The sequence below is a fragment of the Urocampus carinirostris genome, chromosome 10 (genome assembly GCF_059441175.1).
Source record: "Urocampus carinirostris isolate Australia breed hairy pipefish chromosome 10, RoL_Ucar_1.0, whole genome shotgun sequence".
NCBI classification, from domain to species: domain Eukaryota; kingdom Metazoa; phylum Chordata; class Actinopteri; order Syngnathiformes; family Syngnathidae; genus Urocampus; species Urocampus carinirostris.
The window spans coordinates 13232799-13255880 of record NC_142358.1 but is presented as its reverse complement, the minus strand read 5'-3'; the positions used below and the strand labels follow the sequence as shown (position 1 = coordinate 13255880).

At 40.4% G+C, this 23082-nt stretch overlaps 2 protein-coding genes across 2 annotated transcripts; one reads left to right on the top strand and one right to left on the bottom strand.

Moving 5' to 3' along the window:
- Nucleotides 1-7688: 7688 nt before the first annotated feature.
- irf2bp1 (interferon regulatory factor 2 binding protein 1) lies at nt 7689-15416 on the bottom strand. The gene is made up of 2 exons (XM_088345049.1): nt 13939-15416; nt 7689-9561 (listed from the first exon to the last, which is right to left on the bottom strand). Exons 1-2 carry the CDS (start codon nt 14931-14933, stop codon nt 9291-9293), a joined length of 1266 nt encoding a protein of 421 aa, XP_088201175.1. The 5' UTR covers nt 14934-15416; the 3' UTR covers nt 7689-9290.
- polr1g (RNA polymerase I subunit G) lies at nt 14556-22791 on the top strand. The gene is made up of 3 exons (XM_088345050.1): nt 14556-15715; nt 15786-15927; nt 21828-22791. Exons 1-3 carry the CDS (start codon nt 15631-15633, stop codon nt 22402-22404), a joined length of 804 nt encoding a protein of 267 aa, XP_088201176.1. The 5' UTR covers nt 14556-15630; the 3' UTR covers nt 22405-22791.
- The last annotated feature ends 291 nt before the right edge of the window (nt 22792-23082 follow it).

Sequence of the window (23082 nt, the reverse complement as noted above, 5' to 3'; positions counted from 1 at the left end):
TCCAAAAACATGCATTTCAGGTGAATTGGCCGGTCCAAATTGTCCCTAGGTGTGAATGAGCGAGTGAGTTGTCTGTCCCCGTGTGCCCTGCGATTGGTTGGCAACCAGTTCAGGGTGTCCCCTGCCCACTGTCTGGAGATGGCTGGGATGGGCTCCAGCCCCCCCGCGACCCTAATGAGGATAAGCGGTACGGCTAATGAGATGAGACGAGATCACAAATGTCAAAGTTAAGGCCCATGGGCCATATCCAGCCCCCGAGAAGGTTTCCTTCATCTCCTGATTCAGTATTGTGTCATTGCATGTGTGTTTGTTTTCACTGTAAGATACTTCTCCCTGGGCTTGATTTATTTGGTAGTTGAGTGAATGATTAAAAAATAACTCTGAAAATACTGGTCTACTAGTGATCCCAAGAACCAAGAAGAGAACTGCAGGTTCGAGAGCATTCTCCATTCGGGCCCCAGTCCTGTGGAATGCTCTTCCCCCTGAGATTCGATCTGCAACCTCAGTGGAACTGTTTAATTCTAGTCTTAAAACACACTTCTATTCTATAGCTTATGAATGACCTATATTTCCTGTTAATGATATCTATGTATTAAATGTTATTACAACATCCATTGCAGCCTGGTCATCCTGGAAGGGGGATTACCTCATGTGCGGTCCCTTGTCAAGGTTTCTTCATTTTCCTCATGTTGAGGTTGAGTTTTTCCTTGCCCTCATGTAGGTTTTAGGTCAGGGAATGGTGTACCAATAGTCTGTGGTTTGTGTCTGTTGTCTATGCAGCCCTTTAAGACTCCTTGTGATTAAGGGCTATACAAAAAAGCGTGACTTGACTTATTTTCCTTTAATGTGATTGTAGCCCATGTTTGCTACATTTTACAATTCAAGCCACTGATGGTGCCTGGATACTACTGTTCATGTTATGAGATTTTTATATCAAGGAAATTTGTCTTTTATGCCTGTCAAAAAGAAAAGTTTACTCACTGTGCCATAAGAACATGCTGCTTTATTTATCAGATCATATAGTTCCAATGTGGCCCCTGGTGGTGTTGCACACTTTTTTGTTCTTCACATAGGCTAAGTAGCAAATGTCAATAAGTTTCTTGCAGCCTGGCATCTCCACAGCCTGGATTTTCTTTTCCTTTTTTGCTGTGAGAGTCCATGCCTCGCAAGTGTGGAAGGATAATGGTGACCCGTGGTTGGATGAGTCTGATCACTCCGTTCTTGTTCCTCCAGATGGGTTTGACTCTGGCAAGTGCGGCTTTGGTTTAAGCTATCCTGGCCACGATTTTTGGTTCTGACCCCTCTTCTGATATGACAGCTCTCAGATATTTAACTCTGGTGACAGGTTCAAGCTCTTGGTGGTTGATAGTGATGTTTGTGGTCATACGCTTGGAGTTGTTGGTCATTACTTTTGTTTTTTTCTGTGCTGATTTCAATCCAATACTGGGTCAATGCTTCATTCAGGCAATTGGCTACATGAGTTTCTGCTCTTCTCCTTCCAATCAGGCAATATAATCAGCAAAACAGAGGTTGGTGACTTTGTGTCAATGCTGACTGTACCTTTGTGTTGGTCCATAAATTCATGGTCATATTTGACAGAAGTAATAGCAACACAAAATACCAAAGCATGTAATAACCCCATTAGTCAAGTCAAGTCATGTTTATTTGTATAGCCCTTAATCACAAGGAGTCTCATCAGTTGTCAAAAAAGGGAACAGGATCAGGACCCAAATGCGTGACGTTTCTCACACAAGCCTTTTATTTTACAGGAAATGGGGAGTCATGCACGTTAGGCAGCAGTTTGGCGTGGAATGATAGGAAGCCAGAGGCTGACGAGATCGATACTAATTGCCCGGGCAGAAATCGGACAGATGGGGTCGATACTGGACAGGACGGGATAGACAGGATTGATATCAAAACAGAATATTGAAAATAAACAGGACAAACTAGACGGAAATGAAACTGGAAATCGATATTAAACAACCGGACAGACAGGATTGATATCAAAACAGGATATCGAAATTAAACAGGATAAACTAGACGGGAACAAAACTGGAAACAATATTAAACAGGACAAAATAAACGGGAACCATACCAGACAGCAAATACCAACAGGAAACAGGACAGAGTCAAAACCCACGTCTTGCGGGGCAGAGGTCCGTTGACGGACTGATGAAGGAAGAGTGAGCGCACTGAGCTTAAATAGACGGAAAGCCAATCTATCAACGAGCCGCAGCTGGCACCACACGGGTGGGGCCGATTGGACGCCATGGCAACCGTGACAATAAGTAACGTCTATTAATTTTATTGAAGGTTTATTTGATATTTTCATAGTGGGGGATGCTTTTTTAATGTTTTGCCTGTAGATTATTTAATTTTGACATTAGTACACATGTGAGTGACCCTAAATTAGGATAAGCGGTGCAGCAAATGGGTGGATGGACTAACATACATGTTTATCGTGTATTTAAAGTGTATCTATTCTTATTTTTTCACTTAGGCTTTCATTCAAGTTTATTTTCTAATTGATTTACAATATGAATGGAAAATGATAGAATTGTATTGTCATTGTAACATGTCAAATACTGTACACAACGAAAAGGAAGTGTCATCTAATGGTGCAAGAAAATGTACAAGAAAACAAGTTAAGACGTTTAAAGACTTGTAAAAAAAAAAGTCAACACCTCTTTATCACAGCCGGATTGAATCCCACAAGTGAAATAATATATAAATGTAACGTATTGAAAAGTAACAGTAGTATTGTATTTGCGAGACCGGAATACACAAGACGGCCGGCTAGTCGTGTGCATGTCAATGCAGCGTAAATTCTCAATGCTCGTATAATGACGCTCGCGTGCGGGAGGTCGTGGTCGGGGATTTAGGTTCAATAGGAAAGGGGCGGTGGTCTATGGTTTTGAGGCGTACATGCATGCACCCGCACACGTAAAGAATATAATGAGGTCATGGCAAAAGCCAAGAGGACTCGTGAGAAATATAGCTTATGATTATTCGGGAAAGGGATTCAAAACGTCAGTTTATTGCAGGTATTCGTGTGTTAAACAGGTCACATAGAAATTCGTGTTCTAACATGTTCATTTGATCACGTATTTATCATATCACAATAAGCTGCAAAAAATACGTGTTCTGAAATTAAAAAATAATCAGCAGACACGATTGAAAATTCTGTACGACTCAGCAGCCCCCAGTTTTTTTGGGGGGGAGGGGGCGCTCGAACCACCAAATTCAACTCAAGCACCCCTAAAAATTATAGCATTATTAAAACTCTCTTTTCTTTAACAAAGGGCTAAAATGAACGCTAAATATATATATTTTTAAAAAGGTAAAACAAAACAAAAATGTGACCAACATCCGAAAAACTACACTGCCTTGAAATTGTTCAGTCCCATTTTATTCCTAACACTGCATCGTAGTATTTCTGCAGTAGTATTTTTTTTTTCTCTAGTAAAAATTTTGTAGTCACAATTTTTGTAGTATTGCTGCAAAATTACTGTAGTTTTGTCTTTGAGGTGTTTTGGGGTTGGTTTTTGCAGTTGTATTTTTGTAGTATTTCCATAGTAGAATCTTTGTAGTATATCTGTGGTATTTTTCTGGTATAACTTAAGTATTACTCTACTTTAATCTTCTAGCATTTATATCGTAGTATTTTATAGTAATTCCATATTATATTTTGTAGTATAGCAATAGTAATTTTGTAGTATTACTGTAGTTGTATTTTGGAGTATTTCCATAGTAGAATATTTGTAGTATATCTGTAGTATTTTTCTAGTTTTACTTACAATGAGTTGTATTTTTGTGGTATTTTTGTAGTATGTAATATTTTTATAGTATTATTGTACTTTTATTTTCTAGTATTTCTACAGTAGTATTTTATAGTATGTCCATAGTATTTGTTTTGTAGTATAGCAATAGTAATTTTGTAGTATTACTGTAGTTTTATTTTGTAGTACGTTTTATTAATTATTTATATTATTAATCTACTCATCAATATATTTTATTTCTGTAATATTTATGTAGCGGTGATTCTTGTTTCAGAGTGTTACTGTAGTGGTATTTTTCTAATATTTCCGTAGAGTTATTTACATACTGGTATCTTCGTAATATTTGTAAGTGTGTGCGTATCTTCATTATATTTTGACCATTTTGTGTGTGTGGTGGGGGGTTTGGTTGGTTGTTGCTTTGCCCGCCCCTGATGTGGGTGCTAAGCACCCCCAAAGATTTGAACCTTTATAACATTTGCTCACACACTCAAAAGATCATTTTCGGTGAAAGGGGAAATAAAGATCATCCAGAATGACGCAGGAAAATGATTATTAAAAATTCGAAATAAAACGAGTCTGCTAGCAGGGGGCGACGTCACCCATTGCAACATTGAATACGCATTTGCAAGCGTGCGTGGCCTTTTGCATGTGAATGCGACCTAAGTGGCCATTAGGAAGTGCATAATCGTCCTCACAAAAGCAGTAAATGACCTGACTCTAACACATCTACTTTCGCTTTTGGGGTCTTTTATTCATGCTTTAAAACATCAGGACGTTGAAAAATGGGGTATGCAGTAAATGCGGCGGACAGTTGTAGCACAACAGCGGCACCTGCTGGACAAAAGATATGCAAGCAACCACCCTAGAAAGCAGACTGTAGGTCACTCGAGGTAATGGAAGCATACATGCTATAAACCGTAAACATTAAAGGAACCGCGTGAATTATTCAGCACCTCCTAGTGGTTAAAATACTTATATGTGTTTAACTATTTATCCTATTTTTAAATATTTATCTTTCTCTGTATTTTTTGTTTTCTTTTTATGTAAAATTTACTTTGTTCTGTCTTTTTCTTCTCCCCTAGTTTTTTTTCTTCCTTTCAACAAGCTGAATCTCCATAATTTATCATCTTAGTACTCATTTTTACTTGCGCTACACAATACAGTGACATCTAGTGGTCAGATTTTACACACGGTCCCTTTAAAATGCAGTGGATTTGATCACAAAATCTGTCTCTATAATGTAAAAAGCAAAGCACAACTTTTTACTATACAGTGGAACCCTAGTTCTCGAGCATAATCCGTTCCAGAACCCTGTTCGAAAACCGATTTGTTTGATCACCGAAATCATTTTTCCCATTAAAAATAATGTAAATCGTTTTAATCCGTTCCAACACCCTGAATGTTTACCTTGAATGTTTAACGTTAACATAAAGCTAACCCAGGCTAATCGTACGTTCGCGTTATCGTAATCTTCCGTACGAAAGATTACGCTAACATGAACGTGTAAAAATTAAAAAATCAGGTCGTTTACAAGTCATTTAGCACCCGTGGTGAGCGGTTCGTTGGAAAGGGGGCTCCGTTCCAACACCCTGAATGTTTACCTTGAATGTTTAACGTTAACATAAAGCTAACCCAGGCTAATCGTACGTTTGCGTTATCGTAATCTTACGTAAGAAAGATTACGTTAACATGAACGTGTAAAAAGAAAAGGATAAAGAATTAGGAATAGGATTTCTTACCTTTGTGGTGGTCAGCAGAAGGCGCAGGTAGACGGTGGGGAGAGGGATGGAGGAGGAAGGAAAATTATTGTTTGGAAGGATGTTTCTTTTCTCTTAAAATACCGATCTAATGACACATGCTTCTGCCCTTTTTTTAGCACTTTTCTAGAGTGACTTATGACAGTGTCATTACAGTCATCGCACTATTGTACTGATCGTAGATTTAGCCATGCTGTATTCCCTAGCAAGATCAGACACTTAGACACCTTCATATTTTGCTATTATTTCTTTCTTAAATGTAATAGTTGTATGCACTACTTTCCCTTCAGGGATGAATAAAGTATCTATCTATCTATCTACTTTTTTTTTACCTGTAGCAACTTTGCTGCTTGCACTGACTTTCTTCGGAGTCATAATTAGGGGCTAAAACACTTCGTACACCTATATTAAAAGCGAAAGCAAAACGAAGCACGTCCGCACGCGATAACAGTTGGTCACGCCGCTCAGCATCGCACCCTAGTGCACGCATTACCGGCGTTCGAACTCCCGATTTTTTGACCGAACAGCAAAGCAAGAATTTCTCGAAATTTTTGGTCGGACTCCGATTTGTTCACACTGAGAGGCGTTTGAAAACCGAGGTTCCGCTGTACTTGCCTTTTTATCCTGAGAGTCTTTGATCTTATTTTTCTTTTTAAAGTCTTTGTTATATGTTTACATTGGAGTGCCATGTCTAATCTCGTTGCAAACAATGTTTCCCAATGTTGATATCAATGACACTAAATGCAATTCAATTCAAAAACATACAACGTGCTTGTTTAAAACTGAAAGTGGCAAACTTAATTCTTACCAAATCGGAAATCTAACGCGAGGGCGTTACGGCGGCTGAATGGTTAGCATGTCCGTGGCACAGTTCTGAGGTCATCTGATCAAATCTAGCTACCAGCCTTCCTGAGCGGAGTTTGCGTGTTCTTCCCGTGGTTGCGCGGGTTTCCTCCGGGCACTGCAGTTTCCTCCCACATTCCAAGAACCTGCATGTCAGGTTAATTGGCGATCCAATTTGTCCCTAGGAGTGAATGAGTGAGTGAGTTGTCTGTCTCTGTGTGCCCTGCGACTGGCTGGCAACCGGTTCAGGGTGTCCCCTGCCCTCTGCCCGAAGACAGCTGGGATGGGCTCCAGCACCCTCGCGACCCTACTGAGGATAAGAGGCACAGAAAATGGATGGATGGAAATCTAATGCGATCGTTGTAGCAGTGTACAAAGTGTCCAAAATAAAGCAGCTGCAGACTAAAATTCTAGTCCTGAATCAAGATTTTGTTGTTTGAATTTGAAAAAGCAGTAGATTAGTAAAAAAAAAAAAAAAAGAATAAATTGGGCGTTTTTAATGGGAGAAAAGCGATTTTCCAACACAGTGGTTGTCAATCACAATTTTTTTTTAAACAATTTCCTTGCTAATTGCGTATACCATTGTTTGTGTATAAATTTGTGATGCTGTATAGATTTTGAGCAACGCCAATTACCTTTGCTCAACATTGGGTACAACAGAAATCAAGCCTGGATTGCAGCAATGAGAGCACTGTTGATAACATAGAAAAAAGCCATAATTCTCCATTACAATCTGGCGCCAAAATTAGTTCAGCCACTGAGGCAATACAAGTTACCGTGAGTACAAATAGTGTGTTAAGACATAATGCCTTTTCAAATGTTCTTTAGATCAGTGGTTCTCAACTGGTCTGACTTCAGGACACACCGTTGAATCCTAATTACAAGCCGATACAGGCAGAGAGTAGAGAGACAGATGCACCCAGTACTTTAAATAAGTCAATGTTTTAATATTTTGGGCGCACCTTGATTAAAAGCCTTGCCGACTGAGAGCGAGCAATGTATCGCTTCGGCACTTCTCTTAGCGAGATGCAGGAAATGCAGAGCAGGTATACGGTCACGATGTAATATGAACGACGCTGTTTTGAATTGACCAATCGGCACTGTAGACCTCAAGTCAAGAGGTGCTGGCCAATTAGCTTGAATCTTGGCTGCCCGAACAATCCGTTGGTGCGGGACGCATTCATTGTTTTTTGTGTTCATTTTCCCTTGGCAAAGAAGTGAACCATTTCATTTCATTTCATTTCAACCAGCGATAACTGAAGCGCAAAGTGGTGATGGGTCTCGTACTCCACACAAAACAAAAAGGCAGTTGTGACATTTTCTGTTTTATTCCCACTGAGTGGTTTTGTACAAGAAGCCACAATCAAAAGACAGAACAGATTGGTCGTCGCCACGGTGACGCCAAAAGGAGGCGAAACACTTCTGCACAAGGCACTTACTTGTCTTACACATTAGCATATAGCCGTATAGATCGTTTACGCATACATTGACTTTGGTTTGTCTGTGCGAGGAACATTCTGGTTCTAGGAAAGAAAAAAAAAACAACTCAAACAAAAAAAGACAAAACGTGACTTAAAAAAAGGAAAAAGCTTGCCAGTTCGCATGAAATGACGTGTAACTGTTTTCAATGATGCTTGTAAAATGAAGGACTACAATTGAAACAACCAGGAACCTTCTAGAAAGAAACACATTTATCTTGGACGTTCATTCAACAACCGGCAGGCAGCTCACACTTCTGTGATCAGTCAATCGGATGTTTGTGTTTGTCAGTCTCACCAAAGTGTCGCCCTTCTTCTTAGATATTCAGGTTTTATTAAGGGGGTGTGTTGCCTGCTTGCAAGGTTTAGTTATGGTGGCTTACGTGGCCAGGCGGGGAGTGTATTGCCCTGAAGGCAAGTATGTTTCTTCAGTAGATAATTTACTGCGCTTAAAATATAATACCAAGCTAAAAACCTAAATATTTTGCGTTTATTCGAGCTTTACCTTAAAAAAAATATCAAAATAATACTACTTCCGGGTTTCCTGTGTCACTTCCAGTTCCACAACCTTGTTGTGGACAGTAGACTCACTATGGCTGATATGACTATTGCATGTCCTATCCATGTTGAGGGATTAACAAGGCAAGGCCTTTTTACAGTAGTAACATCAATATAACACTAAGCTAAACCAACAAAGAAGGACTGTGACCACAGGGGACGTGTTATTGAAGCGAAAATAAAGTGCATACATTCAACATCTGTCTGAACTATAATTTGGTTGTGTAATAAATCATATACAAACATTTGCAAACTTACAGCATTGTCTTGTTAATCCGTCAAAATGGATGGAGATGGATTGGACATGCGACAGTCATAACGGAGTCTACGATTTACAACGCGATCGCAAAACAGGAAGTGTCGAGGGAAACCCGCAAGTAAAATTATTTTGCTTTATTTTTTATGTGAAATATTTATGTAGAACACTTCTTAATTATCTTACATCCGTTTTTACCCTTGTATTTAAATTTTAAACTCAATAAATTATTTATTAAAGAAAATGCTTTAAGGCCAACACAGGAGACATTTTGCATTTTCTTTGTCTAACCATCTTGACTAGTGTCCTCGACAAAACTGCGAGTGTTTTATTAGTAGTCTTTCATTGAATAGCATCATGCTTAAAATATTAATGGAGTGGATAATTTGCTAGAGTGCAGTTTTTGAGGTCCTGATTTAGTTTGTGTTTGAGTGTTCCTGTTTTTTTAATCAATGTATGGTCTTAATAGGAAAATGTTGCAATGTGCCCACACTGTATGCATACACTTCAGCCACGTATAGTGGCCCACATCAAGAGGTTATACAGAGTAAAAAAACTTGTCTGTGTGTGAATGTCCTGCCTGCCCTGCCTTTATTCCAGGTTGCCCTAGAAACGGGCATCACGTTTCCCGCTCCTTCTTGACGGTGACGTCCCCGCTCTGCGTGGAGGCTCCATTGGCTCCGCCGCCACCAGCGCCTGCTCCGGGTGGGGCAGACGACGGGGCACCGGCCACACCGGTGCCCAGGATGGTGGAGACCTCGCCCTGCATGAATGCCCAAGGGGGGCTGTTGACCGACGTATCCAGCGGGCAACGCTCACCGCTGGGGCAGTAAACCTCTCCATCGCCTCGTCGGCTCTGGATGTACACTCGTGTGCACGGGAAGCAGAACCTGTATGTATATACAAACACACATCGATTACTTTTAAAAAAGAACAAATGATCTTTGTGAAAATATTTCTCAGCTGAACCTTACATTTTGCTTTTGATTTACCCTACAACATTTATGTGAATTTGCCATTATCACATTCAAAACAGTGCAGCACGATTAGTCTCCAAGCATTACCATGTAAATATTTTTTCTGTCTATCCTGACATTTTTTATCTTATTTTTTCATTTTAAGTCTATTACATGTTTATCCTGGAGAGTCATGTCTAATCTCATCGTAAAGAATGTTCACTAGGTTGTTATCAATGGCAATAAAGACAATTCAAATTATTAAAATTCAAACATTATTATTTTTCTAACTTTATTTATAAAGGACTGTGAAAAAACACCCAGTACACTTGAGCACTGAGCAACATTTAATAGGTCTTCAGTGCATAATAGACTCACATTTGTTCTTTGTTTGTTATTTTGTTCATCTAAAAATGGATGACTGGTAACTTGTTTATTTGACCTTTTTTCACTTTTGGAATACTACAAAACAAAGAAACATGCATAAAACGACTATAGCAAGTCTCAAGCTCACAAGTTACAAACAATGCTTAAAAAAATACTTGTGCAATATTTCCATATATGATATGCAATGTATATCACTGTATTGTGTAGTGCAGTGCTTCTCAATTACCATGCTCCGCTGAGGATAAGAAAACCTCTCCTTAAACTATGATAAGTTTTAGTTGACCATACCAAACCATATGGTACAGAAATGAGATAAAATACATAATTCAAACAGATCACCAACATTAACTCAGGAGCACAGTGATAAGAAAATATCAACCTGCAAAGCAAAAACATAATATAAATTGAGCAGATTGTTTTCATTCAAAAATTTGTGGATTAATGGCTACAATGAGCACGTTTTTCAGTAAGGACACTCATTTTGGAAGCAGGGTTTGGAGCAGAACATAGCAAATCTCAGCTTTTTCACAATTATATGATGCCAGCAATGTTTGCTGATTAACTTAAGTAGGGATGCGGGATGATTTGTGGCAATAGTCACGGACATGTGGTTGGGCAATGGTGGGAAGAAAATCACAAAAAAACAAGGTAAATCTCATTTGTGAATTTCCCTGCTATGCGGGGATGAATAAAGTATCTATCTATGTATCTATCTATTTGAAATATGGGAAAAGCACCCCCGATGAATAAAGTATCTATCTATCTATCTATTTGAAATATGGGAAATTCACCCCCAAATACATTTGTCCTGTACATTAGCGCTTAAGGAAAAAACATGTTATCGCGTGCCTTTAAATCATTTGATCATTTCTTTTAAGTGATCATTAGGTCGACATATTAAAAGAATAAAAACACTCAAACGGGTCAATGTGAATATAGTCTTTAAATGAAGGCCATTTACATTTGGCTCCATACTCTCTGCTGCCAACATTTATAGACACAGTAAGACACTGATCTTTTCCTCGTCCATAGTCACGCTTTGTCGTATTTCCTAGGCTTTCTGGAGATTTTAGTATGTCTCTGCCCATTTTCTCCAGCCTGTTAAATGTGTTTTTTAAAGTTTAACTTGAGGGTCTTCTATAATTTGTGTCAACACATCTCACTCAGTGAAAAGCGCTAATTCTCAATGTGAACAAAACTTGACTACGAGCACACCCTGCCAATGAGAGCGCTACCCTTCCCTAGATAGATAGATACTTTATCCATCCCCGCAGGGAAATTCACATTTCCAGCAGCATCCCTTCGCTGAGAACAATACAATAATGAAGCAAAAGGGAATACAATATACAAATACCCAATGTGACGTGCTAATACCCACTGTAGCGTGTTGTATAGAGTATTTAAATAGTGCTACATAAAATACACACCGCAATAAAAGTACGGTAATATGCAATGTAGGGGGTGTGGTTTAAAGTAGTGGGGGCGCAATTGCACTTTATTGTAACACAGTAAAAAATAAAATTTTGCGAGGTTACGTGCGCTGCCTCCCCTTGACACAGCCTCGCTACAAAGCACAAGGAAGATTACAAATTACAGAGACTGAAAGTGACAGCACCGCACCATTTTTTGCCCAACCTTTCATGTCAAGTCAAATCATGTTTATTTGTATAGCCCTTAATCACAAAGAGTCTCAAAGGGCAGCACAGTTCAAAGACTTTTGCAAACTATTATTACAGACTATTATGACACCATCCCCTCATCTAAAACCTACAAATAATACACATATTATCAACATAAAATATATATTATTCATACGCTATAGAGTAGAAATGTGTTTTAAGCTTAGATTTAAACATTTCCACTGAGGTTGCAGATCGAATCTCGGGGGGAAGAGCATTCCACAGCACGGGTGCCCGAATGGAGAACGCTCTCGAACCTGCGGATCTCTTCTTGGCTCTTGGGATCACAAGTAGACCAGCATTTTCAGTTTATTGTTTTTTTGGGGTACCCTTGGCAGTGACATTGCAAACAAAGTGAGCTCCCGCTCTGTCACCCTGGTGTTATGTCAAATAAAAACACATTTTTTGACCTATTTGTATTTTAAAAATGCACAACTATATGATAGCTTATTTTTATCTTGTTTTATTCGATATTGTTTTATTGTGATTTTTTGTACCACTGGGAGACCCTAAATAATACTCAGTGTGCCCTAAATATACAACATTTACTGACCCGAAAATCTCAAACAAACCTGTTAAGATAGAATCTAGGGCAACGTTCCCTATGACCGCCTCAAAACCAATTAATTTTCTTTGCTCAAAACATTCATCAAGAAGGTAGTTAAATCATTGGATCAAAACATGGTGAAGACAGACGATAAAGTAAACACCCATAAAAGTGATCAATCGAATGGTGTTTTTTTTATGTGGTACCCAGAATTATTACATGTAGCACAGTGCAAACCCTCAACTGGTCTTACCTAAGGATGCACCATGCCACCCTAAATAGTCGCAACCCAAATCAAGAAACAAATTCCAATTATAAAATTTATCGAAGAACGAAATGTTCAGTTTGAACTAGAGATTGAAGAATATGTTACATATTTCAAAAAATGACCAGTTAAACAAAAACTGTTTAAAGTAATAATAGTCCCTTCAATGTTCAATTAACTGCGTTTTTATTGATATCCAAAATGCATGGTCTTCAAGATGATAAAATCCATGTCAAATAGTATCTGTTGTATCTGCATTTGACCATGCTCAACAGGGGTAAACTAACTTAATCTGTATTTTTCTGTGGTGTGAAATAGGGGGTGTAAACTTGCATTTGCAAGGAATTAGCACCATCCACAGTTAAATAAGCTGCATGGACATTTTTACTTGCTGCTGCCATTTCCTGGCTTCTTTCATTATTATAGATTACTATTATAATATCCTACATGGACGCTCTCGAAAAGTCTTTTTTCTTTTGGGGAGGATTTGGTTGAAGTTTGGACTTAACTTCAAGCAGGAATTTTCATAATTTCTGCATTTTCATGCTTAACTAAAAAATGGACAGAAAAAAACGTGAAAACGATCATGACCTCCAGCACTCCTTCACCCCACATTGCTCCTAACTAATGTGTTCAAGCCCAGACAGCTTTGCTAAAAATAAGATAAAAGCAGATTGGCGCAGTGGAATATAAAGCATAAGGACTCTTTGAACTTTTTGGCTGTTTTTACAACATAGTCAGTTGAGAAAATCTTTTCCTTTCAACTTTTTGAAATTATCCTTTAAATGACGCATCTTTCAGTTAAAGGAATTTAAATGACCCCCAGTGATTATTTTTCTTCTTAGCATTTTTGGAAATAGTGAATGTGTTTAATTGCTGTTAAAAATGTCGACAAAAATTGTTCAAACCTCATATTGTTAGAAAATGATATAATGAAATTGTGAATATGTTTAATTGCTGTTAAAAGTGTCAATAAAAATTGTTCAAACTAAAAAAACATTTGGAGCCCGAAGCACTAGTTCTATTAGCAAATATTGCACAAGTCTGCTTTGGTCCCTTTTATTGCAATAAGTTAGACCAGTGATTTTCAACCACTTTGCCGCGACACACTAGTATGCCATGAGAGATTGTCAGGTGTACTGTGTTTTAAAAGTGAGATAGTACAAAAACACAGACGGTGTTTTTAAAATGTAAAATTTTATAAAACATTTATGAATCATTTTCTGCAAGTATGTCATTGTCGATTGTCTGTGCTGTAAAAACTGGGGGTATTATACACTATAATGTAATTAAACATACTGTTCGGTGTCATTTTATAACATTTTTGGTTAGTGGTGTGCCGCAAAATTTTTCCAATGTAAAAAAAACATGCTCTGGCTCAAAAATGGTTGAAAAACACCGAGTTAAACAAGTATGAGTGTGTTTGCGCATACCTGTGTCCTGGCACAGAAGGACACTGTACAAAGTGTGTGTCCTCCAGCCTTTCGTGGCAGAGGGTGCAGGACAGGGTGCTCCCAGTAAGGCTGCTTCCAGCCGAGGTGGATCCTAGCTCGGACGCTCCGCTGTGGGGTAGCGCGGCCGCAGCGGTGGTGGCAGCCTCTGAGGAGCTGCCCGACGATAGTGGCTCACCTCCGGCTCGGGAAGCAAGAGGCCTTGGCTGCCTAGCTGGGGACGAGGCTGGCTTGGGGCTCGTCTGGCTGACAGAGGCCGACGACAAAGGCAAGCCGGCGCTTTTGCTGGGGCCGACGTGGCCCTGGGACTGTGATTTGGGCTGCGACGAACTCAGCTCCCGTTCGAGCTCCGGTGTGATGAAGGGGGCGATGCCCATACCAATACCCAGCTGGCGGCGATTCATTTCAGCAAGCACAGGCGCCGGGAAGATCATCGGGCTGCTCATGGAGGCCGTCCTAGCGGTCAGGCCAGCCGACATTCCCGCCAGCAGACCGTGGGGGATCCCTGCCAAGCTCTGAGTCACTAGATTCGGGGGGATAGCCGCCCCGATCATTGGTCTCCTGTTCCCACTGGGGCTCTGCCGGTTCACCTCTTGCGATGGTTGCCCGTCGCGGTGCAAGCCATTTGGCGGTACGCGTGCTGCAGCCACATTGCCACCCTCCCCTCGACTACCCCGGTCAAAGCGCTCACTGTGCGGCCTACCGCCGTCCGTCACCGGTTCCCCGCGGCCCGTCACAGCATGCTTGTGGGGCGAGGGTCCAGGTCCAGGAGAGCGGACGTTTCCGTCCTGCATGCCGTGGCTGCGCTTTAGCTGGCGCGCGCTTGCGATCAGGAACTCGATCTGGTTTGCACCCTCGTAGTTCACACAACCTCGGCACACTACCTCGCTGAAATCCCATACTACCGTCCACGGCATCTTGGGGAGATCACACAAGTAACACCATTGGCGCCGTGACGACGAAGAAGGAGACGACATGATGGCAGGACGCTGAGCCAGCAGGCGGCCGAGCTAGCTAGGTAGCAGGCTAACCAGAGCTAGCACACGCGAGCTAACTTAACCTATTTATTGTAAAAGTAAGTAGAGCTCTATTTTGAAACCACTATTACTTTCAACTTCATCAAAGACGGTTTTCATACAACGACGAACGTACTAATTATATAAAGCGTAACAGAAACTTAATGTTAGAGTTGTCCCCACACATATTCCTAATTTGTTTACCCACTTTGGCCTGCTCCTGACGGCTGTCAACCCGCTCTCACGGAAAACGCTTTGAGTGTTACCTAATCAGCTGAGGCGCGTTTGGGCGATGTAGTTTTTTTTCGTCTAACTTTTTTTTGTAAACCAACACATCGGGCTTGATTATTGGACTACAAAAATTATGTGCTGTGTGTCAATCCATTTCTCGCGATATGTCCGTAGTAGTCCCCCCCTGACCCCCGTCGCTAAAAAGAACAAGATTACCTAGCGAAATAGTTTATGGGTATTGTAGTTTAATTTTACGGACTCCTCGATGAAACAAACAATTTGACTCAGGTTATTGGACTACAAGCGAGGCTGTCGCAGAAACGCCCCAGGTCCTGCGTGGCCACAATCACACGTGCATTTACCTTTTCAAACACGCGTGTACGCAGTACTTCAAAAACAATCAACTACAAAGAGAAAAACTCACAAAATGCCCCGTGATGTTTCATCTTCGTCAAGTGAGGACGAAGCTGATACCCAGCGCGTTGACGCGTCTTTAACGCAAAAAGAAATCGGTAAGTTGTTACTTGATCGCGTTTTGCTGTCGAATGCCGGGTGCACAAAATTGCTTAATTTGTTTTGCAGAGAAGAGCAGCAAGTACAAGTGTCCCGATGACTTTGTGTTCTTCAGCCACAAGCCTTGCAAAAGCACGCTGGCTGAAAGCCTCAAAAGCAACAAGAGCGAATTGTGGCTCGTCAAAGCCCCCGCCAGCTTTGATCCTGGATGGTTTGTCAATTAATTTATATTCTGTGACTTTTTCTCACGCACTTTCGAGATAACGCATAAAAGGAGAAAGCGTGTATTTACCTTTTGACGTTACGCTATCGTTCGCTTGCTATCATGTTTGACGTTACGTTGTTTGAAAAGAAAGAAGTCTGTTTAAGGTAAAGGCATAAGTTATTTTACGCAAACAAAAACACACTACCGTTAATAACGCTACATAAACTGAGGAAACGTCACACTACGTATGACATCAATATTAATAACAAAGACCAAGAAAAATAATATTTTGCAAAAAAAATATTATAGTTTAATCAGATAGCAATTTCTTGGGTGAAAAACGGAGAGTAATATGTGTTCCTTTTAATTGTTAAAATCTAAATACTGCCTTTTAAAAGGTTTATACAATGATACCTCTACCCGACCAGAATCTGATGGGGATCGGTTATAGAACAACTAATAGAATACTGAATCATTTTTTTCCATACAAAGTATTGGTATTTAATATTATACGTTCCCACACATTCCAAAATCCCACAAATATTATTAAAACCTGTATGTTAGGTGTGGCTAATGAATATAAGTTAATAGATACTAACATGACATTTTAAACCATTTACTGTACTTTAGGGCAGTGGTTCAGTGGCACTTGCTCGTGCACCATCTCATATTTCACAATTATTTCCTTCTTCAACTCGATCTTGGTTCTTACTTCTTCTCCTTCCCCTTTCCCCATTATTCCTCTTGTTGGGTCCCATTATTATCTGCAAAAAGGCAGAAAAATGTACTATCTCACTACAAATTCTTAATTCACAATTGGGCTTGAGGTGCCAAGATTGCTGCTCATCTCACTAGGCTTTGTTAAATTTTTGGATTTTCTTTTTTGACTTCTGAAGCGAAAAAATCAAAATAGGCTCCATTTATGTTGAAGTAACGATTGGTTCTAATACAAAGTAGTTACAGTAAAATGTATCACTGTAATTTTTTACAGTATTTAAGAACACTTTTTTACCCCCTCTACGTGTCTGTTTATATCTGGGTAATAAGATGGTAGGTCAAAATAGAAGTTGAGTGAACAGTTCTTTCAATTTTTTTACAGAATATTCTGAGCAGAAATGACTTTACCGAACAACGCCAATTTGTATTTACATATACACACACACACATATATACATGCATACAGTGAAGAAAATGAGTATTTGAACACCCTGCTATTTTGCTATTTCTCCCTCTTAGAAATTATGGAGGGGTCTGAAATTTTCATCGTAGGTGCATGTCCACTGTGAGAGAGATAAACTAAAAAGAAAAATCCAGAAATCACAATGCATGATTTTTTTTTTACGATTCTTTTGTGTGATATAGCTGCAAATAAGTGTTTGAACACCTGAGAAAATGAATGCTAATATTTGTTACAGTCACCGTTGTTTGCTATTACAGTGGTCAAACGTTTCCTGTAGTCTTTCACCAGGTTTGCACACACTGCAGGAGGGATCTTTGCCCACTGCTACCCACACAGATCTTCTCTAGATCAGTCAAGTTTCTGGGCTGTTGCTGAGAAACAGTTTGAGCTCCTTCCAACGATTTTCGATTAGGTTCAGGTCTGGAGACTGGCTGGGCCATGCTAGAACTTTGATATGCTTCTTAAGGAGCCACTCCTTGGTTTTCCTGGCTGTGTGCTACGGGTCGTTGTCGTGTTGGAAGACCCAGCCATGACTCATTTCAATGCTCTGACTGAGGGAAGGATTTTGTTCCCCAAAATCTCACAATACACAGCCCCAGTCATCCTCTCTTTAATGCAGTGCACTCGTCATATCCCATGTGCAGAAAAACATCCCCAAAGGATGATGCTACCACCCCCATGCTTCATAGTAGGGATGGTGTTCTTCGGATTGTACTTTTCATTCTTCTTCCTCCAAACACGCTTAGTGGAATTATAACCACAAAGTTTTATTTTGGTCTCATCGGACCACAAAACTTTCTCCTATGACTCTTCTGTATCATCCAAATGGTCATATGCAGACTTTAGACGGGCCTTGAAATGTGCTGGTTAAAGCAGAGGAACCTTTTGAGCCATGCATGATGTGAAATCATGACATCGTCGTGTATTACCTGTAGTAACCTTGGAAACGGTGGTCCCAGCTCTTTTCAGGTCATTGACCAACTCCTGTCGTGTAGTTCCGGTTAGATTCCTCACCTTTCTTAAAATCATTGAGACCTCACGAGGTGATATCATGCATGGGGCTCCACTCCGATTGAGATTGACCGTCATGTATAGCTTCCTTCATTTTCTATAGATTGCTCCAACAGTGGACCTTCTTTCACCAAGATGCTTGGAAATTGCTCTTAGCCCTTTTCAGCCTTGTGGAAGTGCACAATTTTGTTTCTGGGGTATTTGGACAACTCTTTGGTCTTCGCCATGTTACAAGTTAAAGTCTTACTGCTTGTATGGGGTGGACAGGTGTGTTTATGCAGCTAATGACCTCAAATAGGTGCATATGATTCGGGATGATACATGGAGTCAGGTGGATTTCTAATGGGCGGACTAATAGGTCTTTCAGGGTCAGAATTCTAGATGAAACATAAGTGTTCAAATACTTATTTGAAGCTGTGTCACACAAATAAATTGTTACAAAATCTCATCTCATCAGCCGTACCGCTTATCCTCATTAGGGTCGCGGGGGGGCTGGAGCCCATCTCAGCCATCTCCGGGCAGTTGGCAGGGGACACCCTGAACTGGTTGCCAGCCAATCGCAGGGCACACGGGGACAGACAACTCATTCGCTCATTCACACCTAGGGACAATTTGGACCGGCCAATTCACCTGAAATGCATGTTTTTGGAATGTGGGAGGAAACCGGAGTGCCCGGAGGAAACCCACGCAAGCACGGGGAGATCATCACTTTTGCTGCTGCTGGACCTTAGTGCTGCATTTGACACAGTGGACCATATTATCTTGCTAGAACGGTTGGAAAAATGGATTGGTCTCTCAGGAAGCGTCCTATTATGGTTCAGATCCTACCTCTCAGATAGGACACACTGCGTTAAATATGGCGAATTGACATCTGAGCCATTTAGTGTTACTTGTGGTGTTCCGCAGGGTTCAGTGCTTGGCCCCCTTCTCTTCAGCATTTATATGCTTCCACTAGGTGATATTATTCGTAAGTATAATATCAGTTTCCATTGCTACGCAGATGACACTCAACTCTATCTCCCGATGGAGGAATCTGCCACACTAAACTGTGGAACTTTGGAGGCCTGCCTCACTGAGATAAAAGAGTGGATGTCACTCAATTTCCTGCGTCTTAACCCTGAAAAGACTGAAATGTTAGTCATTGGTCCTTCTAAGTCCCGTGACTTATTCTCTAAAACCGCAGTGAACTTGGACAATTGCCACATCACACAGAGTGACTCACTTAAAAATTTAGGTGTCATTTTTTATCCTGACCTGTCCTTTCAAACACATGTGAAGAAAATTACTAGAACCGCTTTCTTCCATCTCCGTAACATTGCTAAAATTCGTCCTATACTTTCTCAGTCGGATGCGGAAATCATAATTCATGCGTTTGTTACCTCCCGCCTCGACTACTGTAATGCACTACTTTCCGGTCTTCCGATGACCAGACTCAAGAGTCTTCAGCTGGTACAAAATGCTGCAGCAAGGCTTTTAACAAGGACAAAAAAGTACGATCACATCACCCCAATTTTGGCTAACCAGCATTGGCTCCCTGTTAGCCTAAGATGCGATTTTAAGGTTCTCCTACTACTATACAAAATCATACATGGACTTTCCCCCTCATATCTTTCAGATCTGATCTCCCCCTATGTCCCGGCCCGAAGCCTTCGTTCCGAGAGCGCCGGTCTCCTGGTGATCCCAAGAGCCAAGAAGTGTTCCGCTGGTTCGAGAGCGTTCTCTATCCGGGCACCGGTATTGTGGAATGCTCTTCCCCCTGAGATCCGATCTGCAACCTCGGTGGAAATGTTTAAATCTAGGCTTAAAACTCACTTCTACTCTATAGCATACGAGTAACCTAATCTTATATGTAATAACTTGTGAAGCCCTTAGAGACTAATTGTGATTAAGGGCTATACAAATAAAAATGACTTGACTTGACTTGACTAACATACAAACTCCACACAGGAAGTCTGGAGCTGGATTTGAACCCACGCTGGAGGTTCCCATGACATGAACTGTGCCGCACAAGCGCTAACCACTGCGCCGCCGTGCTGCCTGTTACAAAATCATGCATTGTAATTTCTAGATTTTTCTTTTTAGTTTATCTCTCTCACAGCGGTCATGCACCTACGATGACAATTTCAGACCCTTCCATGATTTCTAAGTGGGGGAATTGGCAAAATAGCAGGGTATTCAAATACTTCTTCACTGTATACATGTGACACTTATGTAATAATCTGGTTGGACATCATTGGTAATTCTAGATTTGAAAGGCAATTTATCACACTTCATATTGAGCGGAATTAGTTGGGCCCATTTTCTTGAAAGGATTTGGGTAATCCTTTAAAAATGTGGGATCTACAGGGGGAAATTACACATACACTTACTATTTTATTATATTTTTTAAAAATCTACTGCTTTCTCAAAATTAAATAAGAAAAAAAAATCTTGACTTTAGACTAGTGTTTTAGTTTATTGTTGCTTTATTTTGAAGCGAGACTCGGAACTACGACGGTATCTGATTGTTTTCAAACCTTCGACTTTCCTTCTTGATTAATGAAAACATTCTTGGCAAATGCTTTCGTTCCAGTCCGTCTTGCGCCGGTCCAAATCTTTATGCGTAAATAAATTTCTCATCGCATTGGAGTTCAACAAGCACTTTTTTTTTGCTATTCTTGAGACTTTGCATTTGACATGTAAAAATGGAGTGCGCGATAGAATCAACTGCAATTTAATGTCAAATGGTGAGCATGTATGATACTGTATTGCTCTGTAGTCTTGAAATTGGTTTCAGGACACAATCCTTACTTCAGATGATATTTTCTTGCCATCGTGTGGAGGTAACTGGGAAAACACATATGTGGCACAAAAATGCTTTTATTTCTTTAGTATTCTGAGCTGTTTACCTTTAGCAGTAATTATAAAGCATTTTCCTCTGCCCTTTGGTATCTTTATGGGTCCTTAGCATTTTGTTGACATGGTGGCTTTTCGAGAAACTGGAAGTGGAAAAAGATTTGCGTGTACATAATGTAGGTCAGGCTGTTGGTGTACAACTTAAACTGCAACCTTATTGATGCACTGGCAGGAAAGGGTTTGGGCGACTGTTAAGCCAATCAGAATGCAAAACACAATGCACAATGAATATCGGAGAAGTAGCTAAAGCGTGGTCGACCCCTAATTTTTGCTCATGCCGATTGGGTTTGCAGTTTTACGGTAGTCCATTAATGTATTTGAAGAATAATGGTTCAGCTGTCAATACCACACTGACCACCTTTGCTCAATATTTGATGCAATGGGAATTAAACACGAATCGCCGTGGTAAGAGCGTCAAATCCTGATCACTAGAATTGTACATGACATCAGAAAAAGCATTTGATTTGATCTCACTATTTTTACTCGTTGTAACCAGTAGAACTATGTTGTAATGGAGCATTATGGGAAATAGTCCAGCCCAAACAATGTTGTACAACGCGGAACCGTTAGTAAAAATAGTGTGGTGATGAGATAAAATGTAATTTATTTCCGTATGTCATCTAGATGTCTAGTGATTTCAGGCTTATTGTTATTATTACTAATGTCATTATTGGGCAGGGCCATGGGAATATTGTCAGACATTAAATCGGTCTGTGGTACTGATAATGTTGCAGACCACTGCAGCAAGGGATTACTGTATATCTGCAGTGACACATTTCATATTTCAACAATATAATTATGACTTTTTTCGCCCCTACAGTTTGGAAGGTGCAAGCTTGAATCTCTCCGGCTTTCAGTCGCTGAAGCTTCCTTGCGAGGGGCGTGGCCATCAGGTCTACAACATTTCTGCGTCCGATCACGGAACCTCCGACCTGTGCTTGCTCACCACCGCTTCCTCCTTGCCCGTGGTGGGGCCAGCCTTCTCTGGCCTGCTGAATGTGGGAGAAAGCTACGGGGGGGACAACACCCAACCCTGCGTCCTTTACGCTCCCCCACCGCCCGAAATCCCACCCGGACTTAAACAGAGATTTCGGCCTTTTGGAAGCAAGACCCCTACCACATCACAGGACGAGAACAGGATGCAGAAAAAGAAGAAAAAAAAGAAAGACAAGCGCATTAAAACAGAGCAAGAGTGGGAAAACGTGACACCGAAACAAGAAGTTGAGGAAATCCTTCAGGAGCACACTGAGGAAAAGAGCAGGAAGAAGAGGAAAAAGAAAGAAAGGGAAGAGGTGGCTATTATGGAAGTAAACCGTGACATGGAGGTTGACACTCCACACATAGATTGCGGTTCAGCAAAAAAGAAGAAAAAGAAGAAAAGCAAAACAGATGATTAAATGCTATCAACACTAAATGGACTTATCTTTATGAAACATTTATTTTTAGGAAAAGCCCAGAACAAATAAACTTTCTTGTTGTAATGTGTTGCCCTCGAGAAATAAACATTCACTTTTAATAACGTTTTGAGCTGTAGAAGAAAATAAGGCTCTAGCATGAACTTGCAACACAGGACAGGAATTGAACCTAGAATTTCTTGAATGTGAGCCACACAGGCTAAACTTCTGTAATGTCTTTAGACTGTTACAAGTGAGAAAGTCATTTTTTTGTGTCTTATATCCATCAAATATCTGGTCATGAAACTTTCAGCGGTTTTGTAAATGATCATAATGACATAACGAACCATCCAATTATGTGAATTTAATAAACCCGGCCACCACTTATTAGACCTGTTGTCGCCTTGTAGACGCTACAGTTCCCTCAAAAGCAAGATAAACACCCTTCTTCCCCAGGCCTATCACAACTCTAAAACACACAAAACTGAAAACATCTGGTGACAATTTTGGGTTTATTTCACTTTTTGTTGTAGCTAAATAAAACCAAAAAACTACTAATGCACAATACTGGAACAGTCATATATCAGTCATTTAGTTTTTAATTGAATCTGTTAATGTTAGTACACATATTTTCATTGCACTATTGTTTCAATGTCAAGTCAGCCATCTATCATGACACGA